The sequence below is a fragment of the Netta rufina genome (genome assembly GCF_964035555.1).
Source record: "Netta rufina genome assembly, chromosome: 12".
NCBI classification, from domain to species: Eukaryota; Metazoa; Chordata; class Aves; order Anseriformes; family Anatidae; genus Netta; species Netta rufina.
Genome location: NC_140135.1, coordinates 16,279,515 through 16,295,711, shown reverse-complemented (window position 1 = coordinate 16,295,711; position 16,197 = coordinate 16,279,515). Strand labels below are relative to the sequence as shown.

Sequence of the window (16,197 nt, the reverse complement as noted above, 5' to 3'; positions counted from 1 at the left end):
AAAGAACAGGTTTATCTTTAATGTTTGTGGCTGATGGACAAGTCTCATACTCTCTCTGTAAGCAGATTATAAGGATATATGTACTTCACCATATTTCCACAAACATTTGATTTTATATGGAAATTAGGAAGGCTTCATTAAAGGGATTAGGAATAAGTCACTTACCTGCTCAAATCATTTCTCACACCTGTCTCACCAAACACAAATTCCTGCTTTTCCATAGTTTCTCATGCTTTAACAGAACTCACAACATTTATTGTGTTGTCATGGGAGAAGTCGTTATTAACTCTTGGATTATTACTTTTTTATTTGTTCAGCATCTGGTTTTATATCCATGTTTAATTGAGAACAGTTAGCGATAAGGGTTTGATTATTTCATAGAGTGTCACTTTAGGATTTTGAACTGTAGTTCATTGGGTCAGGGCTATTTGTAAGATTGCTGTAAAGTTGATGTGTAACTCTGTCCTTTGCCAAATATATAGCGGGCTGGTCATATGTGGCTAGGCTTGCAAAATAATAGCAGGGAAAGGGGAGAACAAGCATTACGTTGTTGAACAGTCTTTTCTGCTTAGCTTTCTCTGCTTCAGGCTTTTTAGAGGTAGCTGGAGAAAAGGGAACTGTCTTGGACTAGCTTAGTTTATGCTGGTATGCAGCCGCGCAGGGTAAACTAATTATTCAAGTGGTATAAACCCAGAAGTATTACTTTGAGATGTTTTCCTGCTGGTAATGTGTACAAGGTGAAAGCAACTTTGTTTTTTCTTTAAGAGGTTGAAACTGAGGCTTTAGTGTTACTCTTAACACTAAAAGTATACATGTTTTCATAGGAGATAACTGTAGTGAAACCCATCCTGATGAAACAGTACAGCAAAAAAAAACTGCTCCGAGAAGAAAAATATTTAGTCTGCTTAAAACTTACTCTTAATTATACTTCAAAGTTTTGCAATCACTTCTGAATGACTTAAAATGTTCATCAAATTTTATTAGTGTTAGACATGTTAAGCTTCTATTTCTTCAGTGCCAAATATGTTCTATAATATTTAAAAGGAAATAAATCCTTGTTAATGGGTTTATGCAGTACTTTAGCAAATTCTGTAAAAATTAAGTACACTGAGTTATTCAGAAGATCATCATATATTTTAAATATCTGAATACCATTTTACTTTCTGTATAATTTTAAGTACTGAATATAGAGCTAGCAATCTTTGTTACTTATAAACAAATGATAAAAGAATCCAATTTAAAGTATTTTTATATGTTTTACAGTGTGTTTTTTTTTTGTGTATTTTGCTCTTTACTATGGACAAGACAAATAATTAGTAAAAACCTACCTCTTCAGGTTTATTTTGTGATGAATCTAGAATAATTTATTTTACTGGTTTTGGGTTAACTTCTAATGCTATCTGAGATACTTCAGTGTCAACAGAGGGCACTCATGTGCTTTGTGGTAACACCAAATCAGTGCATTTTTAAAGGTGTTTGGAATAAACTGGACTGAAGATACTAGAACTTCTGGGTTAAAAATATATATAAAAATATATAAATATAATGTGATAGTATTTATAATATATGTATATATATAATGTGATAGTACGTGAAAAATTTGTCATCTTATTAAGAATTTCGTTTCACTTTCCTTCTACTTAGATATTTTGCAGTACATTGAGGCAATGGATTTGCATTTTCTTGAGCTAATTCTTATAGATATGTTGTTATGGCTTTCTGACTAAGTTGCTATTAGTCTCTTCAACAATTGTATCAGAATTTAATAAATACATTCTTTACAGCTAAAAAGGCAATAGAAGAAACAGAAGAAAAGAAAGGAGCTCAGTCGAAGAAAAAGATTAAAGAATTAAGAGTTTTGGATGGAAAAACTGCACAAAACTTATGTGAGTGTCAAATATTATAAATGAATAATTATCATTTCCACATGGCTGTTCTTAAATATTCTTTCCTTGTTTAAATGTGCAATATTTTTCTAAAAATTGGCTAATGTGAATGTAAGTTTTAAGTTCAGAGAAGTTTTATGTAAGTATGATTTAAATTCATACAGCCTTGGAAAATGAAAAAAAAAAAAAAAAAAAAAAAACAAAAAACAGAAAATGGTGTAAACTTAAATTTTAATTATACCTTTTTTTTTAATTACAGAGTTGATTGTTTCTCTAACTGCATTAAACTAGAAGTATAATTAAGTGATAGTCACTGATTCAGGGACACAGTGTTGGTGGGTTTTAGGTTTGGCTTCTCAGCTTCCATCCCCAGTGGATTTTTCTGGTTACAGCAGTGAATAAAGAACTTGATGAGGGATAGATAGACTTTTGAAGAGACAAATATTGCCAAATGGGATAAATTAGGTGCAAAAACCACTATTATAAAATATAAAGAAAACAGCACCACCTATTATTTTTAATTTGCTTTTCCATTTTAAGATGGAGGGAAATTGATTTCTGAGAGTAGTAGATTTTTTAATATCTGAATTAGAAATACCTTAAAATGCCAGTAGTCCATCTACACTTGAGGCAAAGCAAGTATGTAAAAACAAATCCGTGCACTGTTTATTGCCATATCCATGAATACATTTTCCTAAGCAGAAAAAGTGCTATGACACAAGTGATAGAAAATTTTAAACAAATCATTGAAAATAGGATTGTAGGAAAATCGGACATAGTAATTGGGTTGAATATGTAGCATATCATGAAAAACGATGTATCAATCTGTATGCGTTAGGGATATTTTGCGTTTTATGGAATGGGGTTCTGAGACGTTGTAACATCCTGGGATCAAATTATTTTACAAATGTTATCTTTGAAACGTATACAATATATATAGTCTCTTTTATAAGCTTAGTTATTTAAAAATGGTAGAGGAGTTAGAGTGTGTGTATATATATTGTCTTTGCCTTTGACAAGGATTTTTTTTAGAATGTTATGAAAATACTCAAACAGTTATAAATTCAGTACAGCTGTGTAAACGTGATTGTGAAAGCAGAAGTACTAGCTAAAGTCTTATAATGGGTTGAACATGTCTGTTTTAGTAGTAACACAAGTATGTTGCTATTCATAAAAGAAAAAAAATATAAGACTTATTTCTGACAGATAAATAATACTGCTAGGAAGCAAAAGTCCAAATTGTTGTCGTAGTTTGATTTCTTAGAAATGACATTTATTATGATTTCAATGGAAATAGCATACTTCATATAACAGTTTATATAGAAAATTTTCTTGGTATGAGTTATCTTAATTTGGATCAAGATAGATTTTTTTGAGTTGTTAGAATTGAAATTTGTATTCCTACATCCATCTTCTTTGACCTTTTGGATTCTAATGATTTCTTACTGAATTTCAGCAATATTTTTGGGTTCTTTCCGTTTGCCTTACGAAGAAATAAAAAATATCATTTTAGAGGTTGATGAAGAGAAGCTGAGTGAATCCTTGATTCAGGTATGTGAAAAATGTTTGGTTTTGTTCATAGGGTGTTGTACATACAAATGATTACAAATGATGTTGTATCATACAAATGATATAAAGGTGTAAGAATTAAGAAGTAACAATAGTGTAGAGTTTTCTGGATATCAGCTATAAATATATCACTTGAATTTAGTGTTTTGTTTATTTCACTTCTACTTTTGTATATGCTTACATATGGCAATAAAACTGTCTTTAAAAGACTCTTAAAATTCTTTCTTCTGAAAGTGAAAATTCATAATATAGGAGATTAAAAAAAAATAATCTGGTTCTAGTTTTTGAGCTTGAGACAAATGTTTACCTAGTTTAGGCTAGTGGATAATAGAGTTTCAGGAAAGCTTCTTGTTGAAAAACCTCTGCTTGTCACTAGTGATAGATGAAACTACTTGAATGTTTCAGGATACTGCTACAGTGCAATGCAAGACCAACCAAAGAAACAGAATCTATAAATCAGACCTGCTTCTGAGTGTCTTTGATCTTATTTTAAGGCCAAAATCTGTCAGCCAGAGAGATGAAAATATGGAGTACAGCTTCTTTACATGTCTCTGGTTGCTGTCCTCACAGTAGGAGGAGAGCAATCTATGTGGAGTAAGAGCACAAGAGAGAAAAAGGCAAACCTGAAATGGTATACAGATGCAGCACACTGATGATACTGATGTTGAATTACATCCTCTTAATATCCTATGCAGATTATTGGTGTCATCATTACCAGCTGATCCAGTCTTCACTAATTGATGTTTTTGTAGCTAATGTAGTGGGCTGCTGTTTGTCCTTTTGTTCTTCGTTGTCCCCTGTTTGTGACCCTGTCCTAATTCCCACAAGGCTTTGTAAATGAATGTTTTCTTCCTTTCTTGGTCGTGGAAAATGATTATTCCAGGGAGATTGGGCTGAACAGGTCTTAGTACTTCAGTTAGTACTTCATCACTTTGTCAAATTTTAGCATGGATTTTTTTAAGTAATGTTTTTTGTTTTGTTTTGTTTTGTTTTGTTTTGTTTTTTTAAAGATATAACATTTAGCATTACTTGTAACATTTAATGTAAGATTATGTTATCTCCACAACAATCTTAAGTTGTAATCAAAATGCTATAGAATTGCATGTTTCATCTTTATCTGTCTATATGTTTATCTGTCTATAACTTCTAAATACTGTGAAGGCATTCTTCAAATTGAAGACAGTGCTGATGTCTGTATTAATTACTGATTTCATTTGATTTTTATATAGTGTCTAAGCTATGTAGATAAAATAAGTTCCCTATAATTTCCTCATGTATTTCTGTGTTGTGTTGTTTTAAACATTATTTTAAGATGCCAGCTCATTTGTTATATCAAGTTTAATATAATGCCTTTTTTATTTTAGAACCTAGTGAAGAATCTTCCTGAACAGAAAGAACTTAATGCCTTAGCTGAACTGAAGGATGAATATAATGATCTTGCTGAGTCAGAACAATTTGGAGTTGTGGTATGTATTAATGCAGTAATTAACTGGAGAGTATTATTTCATCAAATAGATGAAACTCGAAAGTCTTTTGGTTAGTGTTATTGCACATTCTGCATTAAGTAAATGTTGCTGTATTTATTGATCAGAAACAGTCTAAAAATCTCTGTAAATTCATACTTGTTTTCTTGTGGTAGCGATTATAGCGTGTGATTAAGAACATTAAGACATTTCTTTATCAGACGAAGTCTTTAATCTGATTCTTGTATGGTGTTTTGCATGGAACACTTAAGTATTTATTGTGCCTAGAGTGTTCTTCATAACTGTTTTATGAAGTCTTAGAAATTTAACTTCTTAAAGATCCATTTACTGTGGCACTGACAAATTTGATAAATTTATTCTTCTGTATTGAAAACTGAACATCTGAAAGTCATGTGCTTATAATATCTCAACTCAGGTTTTATCTTTTGGTAAGATATATCTGCACATCTTTAAAGGTGGGGGAAAGATTTCTTTGTAGGAAGAGTTACAAAATTGCACTCTGATCAATAGAAAGCTTTTTTAGGAGTTGGACTCGATTTTACTTGTGGGTCCATTCCAATTTGGGATATTCTATGATTCTATATAATATACATGTGTGTATACACCCACATGCATATACATACAGTATGAATGTGTATGTATACATATATTTATGAAACTGCTTTAGAAAAAGCATGGATTTGTAATAGAATTGAAATTTAACATCATATTCTGTTGTTTTTACTGGTGTTCAATAAATGTATCTATTACAAAGGAAGGGATATCAGATAAAATGACTAGAACCTGTCTCTGAATGAAATCATTCAGTTTGCATAAATTGCCGAATACATGCTGGTATGTGATTTTATGGTACCGAGTATTAAGGTAGGACTTGGAAGATTCTTTTTCTGATTCTGGTTTTCCAAAGACTTGATAAAGCCTTAAGCAATTTAGTTTATCATTTCACTTTAGTTTTGACATTCTGAGAGACTATATCGCCTTTGTAATGTATTTGAATGTATTCTTAACACCAGAGGAGCTAGGCTTGGTGTTGTTGGAATTTTACAGCGTTATGTAAATTAAAAAGTATTAAAACAGAAATAGCAGTTCTTGAAAGAGTAGAAACAGCTTTATTTGTATATACGCATGTGTGCGCGCGCATGTGTATATCTATATATAAACAGTCTCTGCTTTGAGTGTAAGTTGGCTTCAGAAATACCTTTTGAGTGATTTGTTTGTATTTAGGGAACATGATTTGAACTAGTGAGATTTTTGTAGAGGATACAAAAAATGAAAGGTATCCATGAGTTTTGAAAATTCCTAGGCAATTGATTTTAATTTTTTATAAATGGTATAAAGTTCCAAAAACATTATTTCAGAACAACAAGGAAACTTGGAAGAATATGAACATATTCATTCCTAATATTCTACCAGATTTCCTCGTTGTTCTGAAACATGATTTTGGAACACTTTATATTATGTATTAGTTTGTATTTATTATAATGTAATATTTATATAAACTCTTTAAAACCCCAGGAGGAAGATGTTGTTCCCTCCTGTCATGTAACAGACATTTCTAGTGAATAAAACGGTGTGATAAGATGACAATAGCGCTTCCAGCCCTATGGCAGAAAGGGCTTTTAATCTCTAGGAGGGAAAGCAGGCAGGCCAGAACAATTGCACTGTCTGCTTCCTGCCTACTTTTGAAATGGCAACAAGCTAAGAGTGACAGGGAGTGACTGATGTACCTGAAAAGCCAAAGTGGCAAATTGTGTAGATGTTGTGCAAGAAAAACACAGGATGGAAGCAAGCATGGCAGAGGCACTGGGACAAATGACTGGTGTCTGCCATTCAGTTAACTAGTTAAGCATAATTTTCTGAAATTTCTCAGTTATTTTAATGACCTTGAATTTTGAAGCATTACTTATAGACGTTTCTTCTTTTTACTGCTGTAAGGTATTTCATATTGCACCTTTGATCTTTGTAACTGAGATTTTTCTCCCAGCTTGATGCCTTCTGCACACTGCAATTTATAAACATCATACCCTACTTGTCTCTTCAGCTTCAGTCTTTCTCCCCATTCAGTTTTTGCTGCATTTCTCTCTAGCTTTTACATAATGGTATTTCTGGAATGCTATACTGTCTATCTACATCCTCCGACCGTTCTGCTCTCTGTTCGGTAATAGTAAATTATTTTCCTGATGAGGAATGATGAGGCCGAACTCAGTTTTGGCTATCTTCGTTTTCAAAAGTGTTTTCATTACATATAGTCAGAAGTTCCTGAGCACCATCATGTCTTTTGCTTTTGCTCTATCACTATGCACTTTCAAGAATTCTCTGTGTCTTCTCTGTTTCTTCCCTTTAGGTAGTTACAAATGGTAGTCAAGGGCAGCTATTCACTAAAGAAACAGGTGTTGTGGGTTGATCTGGGTACACAGTTAAGCAGAGCACAAATGCTCACTTATTTTCTCCTTATATCCCCTCCCTGCAGGGTAGAAAGAAAGCACAGAAGTTGAGATTATTAAAAAAAAAAAAAAAAAGTTCAATAAATGAAGGACAAGTGGAAGAAGAAAAAACAAAAGTGATGTAATGGCATCTTTATTTCAACTCCTAAACTTACTGTGCAACTCCTGTCTATTCATTGGGGGAAGGCAGATTGAGACACAGAGAATGCTGTGACACTGTGCAAACACTGTTCAGCAGTAATTAGAACATCACTGTTATCAGCATTGTTTTCATCATAAATAATAAAAAAAAAGCACCATACAGTCTGCTGTGAAGAAAACTAACTAATCCTAGCCAAATGCAGTAAAACAGATTAGTCCAACTTGATTGTTGCTGCCAAAATTTGTTTGCTTGTCATAGGCATATATATATTTTTTTAAGAATTGAACTAACTATATTTGTTCATTTATGCAAAGATGATCTGCTGTTCATGAAGGTAGAATTATTTCTCTAAATTAACATGTTCAGAAGGTGTTATGAAAGAAATTGCAACTTCATTTGAAATTCTAATGGGGCATAGGACAGGTGGGATGAGGTTTTGCATTTTGTACCTATTTTGGTCATATTTGGTCATATTTGACCAATGGATGTGCAATTTTGGTATTATGCTAATACACTGCTGTTAGAAATAAAACAAACTGATAGTAAACTTAAGGCGTAATTATTATAGGTATCAAAATGTTGATCTATCCCTGTGGAAGCATTTATTTTTAAAGTAAAGAAAACCTGCAAAATAGTCTTCCGTTATTTGCCATATATTTGGCTTCATCTTGATCGAATGAATATGACTTTGATAAATGAAAGAACATAACTGATGCTCTCGTTTACTTTAGCATGTTTATATATGAATTGTCTGCACAGTGAGCGTAAATTAATTTACCAAGTGCAAAGTGACTTGACAGAGTGCAAAAGCTATTTCAGTTTTCTGTTACCAAACATAATACCGAGCGTATGATAATATGTGGAGAATGTTTTTGTTCTCCTATTTGGAAGGGTTTTTTTACTTTGATCCAGAAGACTAGAAGAAGGACTCTTGTGTTGTTTTCATTTAGTGGTAAACCAAAAGCAATTAATGAAGTTGCCAAGATACAAGCCCTGTGTATTAGGTATGTGTAGAAAGTAGGTGCTCTCAAGACACTTCTTACCAAAGCATGAATTAATGCCAATTGGCTTTACTGATATCTGAAAACCACTTGAACTGAGGAGGAGTAACCTTGGGTTTTAGCAGTTGTTGCATAGTTCAAGTTTTTAATTGATCAGTTTTCTAGCAACTAGATCTAGTGCTTGCTTAATGCTTTCTCATTCCTTCTATATATTATTACGATTTTTTTCTTTTCCCAAAAACTACGCCACTAATTGAAAGTGGTTGGGGAGATAGTATTCTCTTTCTTGTTTGCCTTAGAAATAGATGATGTTGGATTTACCTCACTTGTTAGTACTACTGGATTGAATCTAAATGGTTCTTCAGTAAGATTTGACTAAAAAATGAGAAGTCATAAAAATATACTTTTTTTCAGACAGTACTAATATAGTCATTTATTTGTGATTATTTGTTTTGAGGAATGACTGACTACAAAAGTTTACAAAAGATATAAAAGCATGTGATGCAACGTTAACCAGAAAAAAAAAAAAAGCTAAATCAAGCATATCAAAATGGTGATGTTTACCTCATGAAAGGGTTGAAGCTTGTTGGCATATTCAAATTTATTTCTTACTAAACCATATGGTAAAATATTGCTTTCAGGATATAAAGAGTTTTACAACTTTTTCCTGTGCTATTATGAATAAAAACATTAATTGGAGGTTGTCCTGCAAAAGTCACTTAATCACTTAACTTGCTTTGACTTCCATTTACTGTAGCACAGTGAATGTAGATTGTTTTCAGAACAAATGTTTTCAGTATGACTTGTGAAACAGAGAACGATTAGAAAAGTAATGTTTCAAGACTGAATGGTGGTGGCTTATGGAGGCTTCAATGGATATTTCTAATAATGGGGATTAAAAAGCAAGTTATGCTGAAACACTTTTTTACTGAATCATTCATTTTCCTCATGGAAAAATCTCGGTTCCTCAAAGGAGCTGTGGTAAAAGTCTGAGCAAAATACATAAGCAAATAAAAAAATCTTTGTTTTGATGGCCAAGATCTGTGATTTGTCACATAACAAAGCTTTTCTTTCAGGGGGACAAAGTGCTTCAGGAACACCACTGATAGTGAATACATTGGGGGAGAAATCTTTCTGTATTCTTCTAATTAAAATTAAGAGTTAGATTTGGAAGGTAATCATTCTTGCATTTAAATGAAAATTTTTAAGTGGATTAAAAATTTTCAATACATATTATTTTCTTAAATTTATACATATTTTTATGAATTAAAGTCCATGGCAAAGTAGAAGGAAATATTACTGATTACTTGTGCAAAATACAAAAGAATAATTTCTAGAAAAATAAAATTGGTATTGGGGTTTAAGTTAATGATATTGCTATCAGAGATAATTCTCAGTATCTGTGTCATGTACTGTTGTACAACTTTGTCATCTTATGGCCTTCCCATCAGGTCAGGAATGAATTAGTGCTATACTACCTTTTAAAAAATCCCTGAGACAGAAAATAGTGTCTTGGGGAGAAGCTTTACAAAGTTTGTTTCAAAACACAACAAGTTGAATAGTAGGCAGTGTGTTGCCTACACTTCATGATGTTATGTGATCAGAACTGAAAGAGTGAGTAAACCTAAGTATATCCTTTTTTAGTAGCTTCGTGTATATTTTTTCAAATCTATAGAAACTTGTCATAAATTTGAGCCAAAAACTCTTCATTCACCTCCTAAATCTGGATTATGCATTGGGATAGACAAAGATGAGACTTTTTCTTGGATGGTATGAACTTAAAAAGCTTTCAGATCAAATATATATCATACTTTAACTAAAATATAACTTCAAGCTTGTTTTGTAACCATCATTCCAAAATGCTGATAGGATACATATTACTTATCACTTGGTATCAGTATAGGTAATAACAGAAAACTATTTGAGCTTCGGTTTAATTAAAACCTGCAAAAATAATCACCAAATTAGATGTAGCACTAATGTAATTTGCTGATGTTATCAGCAAATATCATAAGTTATAGCTCCCATTAGTACAATGGCAATATTCCGTGAACAGTGGCACTAATGTAATATGGCTTCATATAAACATCTGACTAATGAACCCTGACCTCCAGTGTCTCAAACTCACTTAGATATTCCCAAGGCCTTCCACAAGGGCCCCTAAGAATTCGTCATCTTTTTCTCCCCAACTGCTATCCCAGTGATGAAGAGAACTTGAGAACTGTGCATCAGCTCAGTAAGAGAGTCTAAAAATGAGAATTCTCTTGTTTAATCAGACTGTAACTGTTTATATTTCTGCTATCTTACAATCTTTCAAGCGTCTGTGGTTTAGACCATTTCTGAAGGAAGAAAAACTTGAGAAGCTTAGCTTCCAAGTCTAACTTCATTGGAGCTTTGACTAAATGGTCATCACATATGCCTTCAGGCTAATATGTTAACTGGTGGAACTGGCTTACATACATTCTGTGATGAGGAACAATTTTAGTAGTGTACATTTATTGCTAGTGAGTTTGGAAATTAATGATATGGTAACACAAAGCACTCTTATTTTCAGTATGTTGTTTTACTGAATTATTTCAAGTAAAGCATATGGTCTTGGGAAAAAATACCTCTGTGCGGGTACAGATTCTTGGAAAATACAAGATAGGCAATGAAAACATAGAAATTGTAGTCTTCCAACTCTGGCTGCATAATGTTGGTTTTTAATATAAACCTTTGTTCTTTTATGTTCTGATGTAACTTTTCTTGTTTTATAGATGAGTTCAGTGAAAATGTTGCGGTCACGTCTCAATGGGATCCTTTTCAGGCTTATGTTTGAAGAACACGTAAACAATATCAAACCTGACATTATGGCGGTTACAATGGCTTGTGAAGAGCTGAAGAAGAGTGAAAGCTTCAGCAGGCTTTTAGAGTTAGTGTTATTTCTTGGAAACTACATGAACTCTGGTTCCAGAAATGCACAGTCTCTTGGTTTTAACATCAGTTTTCTTTGCAAGGTAAGATGAAACTATAAAACTGGTAAGTGTAGATTCATGAAGCTTACAACCACAAGAGAAACTACCATAAGTTAGGGAAAAACACTCAGTCAATGTAGTTTACTGACTACATCTCTATTTTAAATAACAGATGCACAAACACAGAATAAAACTTTCTAGCATGCTATGTTCCTATAGCTGTCCTACTCAGTGCACTGGTGATTAAAGGCAGTTGTTAAACTATAAGTCCGTTCTGAGTCTTTCTGGAACATAAAAGTAGAACAGACTTTCCAACCTCAATTTTTTCAACCATTATCTCTTCAATAGTATGCACATAGACTTTGGGATAAATTGCTCTGGCTACTTGTCTCTTGCTTCTGTATTCCATCCTGCTATCCATAAAGCAAGAAGTAAGTATGTGGAATTAAAGACAGACTTTTTTGTCCTATGTTAAACTTCACTTGTGGTGGCAAAATGAGATACATCGACTTAATTTGTAGCAGTACTTGTTTATTTAAATGATAAAATGTGATTAAGGCGTTGATCTGAGCTTGACCATCTCAGTTTGTAAAGTACCTGTCTTTGAAATAAAGAGATGCAACATCTGTAAACAGATTTAAAACAAAACAAAACATAAATCTCAGAATTTTGCTGTTACTTCTTATGTTTGATATAATATGAGGGCCCATGGTTCAAGTCCCCGTCTGAGGCCACATAGAAATCTAATATGTACTTCAAGGAGTTGTAACTATGGGGGAAAACAGCCTGTCAAATACACAGCAAGTCTGATCTGACATATTTCAGTAGAGGAGGACCCTCTGCTAACTATAGTTTAATACAAAGATTTTGCCAACATGACATAAAATAAAACCATGACCCGGAAAGTAGTTTAATTCTTTAATGGCTTTTTTAAAGAGTAGCCAATTTGAAGTTTATTTTATAAATCCAATGGTGCTTTTTCTTGTCACTAACATATGAATCTAAAGGGAAATTAGTGAGTTAAGTGGAAATCTACTTTTTCAATTTAGAGGGAGATAAAATGATGACTATGCATAAATGGTATTCTAGCATAGCACAGATTTGAGAAGGTATTCTTGCATTCCAGGTGACTTATGAATTGCTGTCAATGCAAATCCCAAAGGTGTTGACACAGCTAATGTAGATTGACTAATCCTGCAAATTGTTTTCTACTTGAACTGAGTAATTGCTGAAGCATAACTCTCTGTGCTTACAGCTGAATTCCATTTAAAATAACTGAGATAAAAATTTATGACTACTTGCCTTGCCCTCAAAAAAAAAAACGCACCTTTTTTCAATACATGTTTCTGAAGGAAGTACTCTTTTACCTGTGAGAGAAAATATTTAAGCATTCTCTATAACAAAATGCTTACTGTGCTGCTGCATTTAGATGTTAATTATGTTTTGTTGTAAGGTGATGTCTAAAAATAAAATAATCACAAGGACAGTGATGTCTGTTGGAGTGAAAAAGGAGGTCTCACCAAAACGTAGACATAAAATTGTATCATTAATACCTCTGTGTAGTAATTATGCTTGTGAATTACCACTAATCAGTTGCAAAGTCAGGAAAAGTAATTTAAGTTAGTGGATAAGTTTCTCCAGACAGAGCGACATAGTTATTATTTGCTTCTGTTGTTTATTAATTAAGTTAAAATATGCTTGCTGCTTCCATTTAGTCCTCTGATTTTCATGGCTTTTATGCATTTACCATTCGGATTTGAATTAGATCATTATAATAATGTGCTTTTGCTATAGATGTTTTTTCCTCAAAATTTATCCCTGTAGCGTCTTACTTAAAGAACCACCCTTCTGGACCATTGATATTTATTTTGTGTATATATATATATATATAAGGTGTTTACACACTTAGTATTCTTGATTATTTTTTTTAATTTCATTACTTCTATAGACAAAACTGATATTTGGATAATGACTTTTTTTTTGTACATTATTTTTGATTGATAATTGCATTTGGTTCCTTTGTTATATAGCTTTCAAATTCTACCCTCCCATTCTCCCCCCAAAGTAGTAAGATGGCATTATTGGCTCTGTATTTTTAACTAAGAGTATAGTCTCACAGACCTTCATTAACTGCCTTGAAGGATATAAAATATTAAACTATATCAGGTGGTGGTATCTTCTGTTAACACCAGATTTAATATATTTGTAGCCACTTATCAGCTTTATTACGTGATTAAAACAGTCTTGAAATCAAAGACTTGAAAAATGGTTGGCCTTCAGTTGTGTAAATCAGTGCTTCTGTATGCATAAGGATGGTAGGGTGAGTGTAATGTCCTATTCAGAGAAATCTTACTGTGAATAGAAAAAATAGAAATACCTGTCTTCTGTTTTTTCGCTGAAGGCACTAAGAGAAAAAAGTGAAATTTTACAGCAAAAACAAGATAGCAGGCTGTTTGCCAGTGTCTTGTGGCTTAAACGTGTTTGCTCTGTGGTGTACCTATATGCTACTAAATTTTGAAGGCTGTGTAAACACTGAAAGACATTTATTTATTTATTTTATTTTATTGGTGGCAATTTGAGAAGGCAGCGTTACTGCATAAAAAGGTCTGCCTTGAATAATTTTCAAGTGTATTTGTTTCTTCTCCCAGGCAATATATTTGAGTTGTAAGCTTTTATAGAGGAATTTGAGAGCCATTAGTTTGCATTTTGATGGAATATATGTAAAGCATAATAATGACTAACTTCCTTTACTGTTTTGTGAGCTCTGTTTTTGTGTGTGGAACCCTCATAAGTCATAGTATGTTATTATTTAGAAATTGCATTTCCATAATGTCAGGTACATTGTTAGACTAGGCGTCAGGTATAAAATGTCAAAGAAATTTCATCCTAATTTTTTGTTTTGCTTGCCATGGAAGTGTTTTTTGTTGTTGTTGTTGTTATTTAAGTGACTTTAGAAACAGAAACGTTTCTTACCTTTTCTCATACTGTCTTTTGTTGAGTCACACTGTGGCATGAATATAAACTACAATTTGCGAAGTACAGGAAATGCTGTAGAGCATGCTTAGCATGCTTTAAGAACTTGTTTGCTGTTCTGCCTGTCAATTGGCATATTTAATCAGTTAGGAAAAAAATCAGACAACACAATTTCTTTCTACTAACCGCAAGATCATCTATTCTCTTAAAACAAAAGACAACATTTTAAATTATTAAGTTGCTGCCGGTTTTGGGAAGAGCTTTAACCTGAGACTACACTTGTACGAAGTGCGTTCATTCTCTGTCCCAGTATTTAAAATCTCTGTCAGCTACTTTTCAAATATACTGTGAAGGTGTTATTTTCATACTATATAAATAAGTAGCATATAATTTTTTACTGTATAAAATAAAGAAAGCTTTCATAGTATGGCTTTTTTGCTATTAAGTTTGCAACTTCTTGGAGCTTACTGTGTTTTTGTTATTAATCAAAGGATTGTAATAAATAATGCTGTTAATTTGAAGTGATGCTTTGGCTAGTCTTCTGTTGTCAGGGCCAACTATACAAAGGAAAAGTCTGTATTAGGTGCATTTTGCTTCTTTCAGTGGCTCATGAATGATGGCAAAACTTAGTGTTATGAACTGTTCATGAAGTTCAAAAACATACAGTGGGACACAAGAGGAAAAGTAAAAAGGGGAAGTATGAATGTCTTTTTTCGAATTACTAGCACGATTAAGCTTCTATTTTGTGTAGAACAATTATGTTTTGATGTCTGTCTATATCACAGGTGATAACAATTTTAGAGATGAGGATGTCTGTCTACTTTTGAAGATTACATATCTAGTGACTGTTTCTATAGGAGTTTTATAAACAAATAAGAATGTTTAGCTTAATGTTTTCAAATGCTTATTTTTCACTGGTAATTTTTGGACTGATGGTGTTTTTTTAAGCTCACTGTAGTCTACTTCATTGGATAAAGCATAATCTAAGTTTAATAACAGTATTATCCTCTGGATATTCTTGTTCTAGAAGGACTTCAACTGTTATGTGAACATGATTTATTCTAAATCAAGCGGAATGTGGCTTGTATGTTAGTTTTTAGCTATTCTTTATATTTGATGTTTTGACTAGGGGTTAAGTCTCAGAAGAAATAACCAGAAAATATAGTTGGTTTAGGGGAATCAAACAGTGGATATTAATCAAGAATTTCTGAAGTCTTGATACTTGTAAGATGGTAAGATTTTTTTCATTAGACCAGTAATTTAAACTGTCTTTAGGCTTTCTGCCTATGCATGGAACCACAATAAGAGAGCTTTTATGTATTTATTTATTTATTTTGGTAGAACCAAAATTTCTGACTGTCAGTAAGTTAGAAGTGTCTGTATACACATTTATTTAAGTAAAATGCGTTTAGAAATCAGTTTGGTTTTATAAAGTATCCTAACCTGATAAATTCACTTTTCAATAGAACTTGATATCCATATTGATTTTATTGTTTTTCTTGAACAATCTTATAATTAATTGTCTGTAGTAGAGCTGAAATCAAAAACAAGGCAGGTATTGATCTGAGACAAGTCTTCTGTGACATACATGTTCTTAAAATATAGCTGGTCATCTGATACACAGAAATCTTATTGTGTAATAGCTTTTAATAAAGTTCAATAAAAGAAAACACTGATTCAAACTTACTTGGTTATAGTTAGAAAGCTAATGCTTTTGTGGTAATTGCAAATCCTTAAAAGCAAA

At 32.5% G+C, this 16,197-nt stretch overlaps 1 protein-coding gene across 1 annotated transcript in view; it reads left to right on the top strand.

The window, feature by feature from the left end:
- DIAPH2 (diaphanous related formin 2) overlaps window positions 1-16,197 on the top strand; it is a 184,169-nt gene that overhangs the window by 62,961 nt on the left and 105,011 nt on the right. Inside the window, exons 19-22 of the mRNA XM_084294179.1 lie at window positions 1,785-1,886; window positions 3,343-3,437; window positions 4,820-4,921; window positions 11,283-11,522. Coding sequence (XP_084150305.1) covers window positions 1,785-1,886; window positions 3,343-3,437; window positions 4,820-4,921; window positions 11,283-11,522 — 539 coding nt within the window. The remainder of the gene's footprint in view (window positions 1-1,784; window positions 1,887-3,342; window positions 3,438-4,819; window positions 4,922-11,282; window positions 11,523-16,197) is intronic.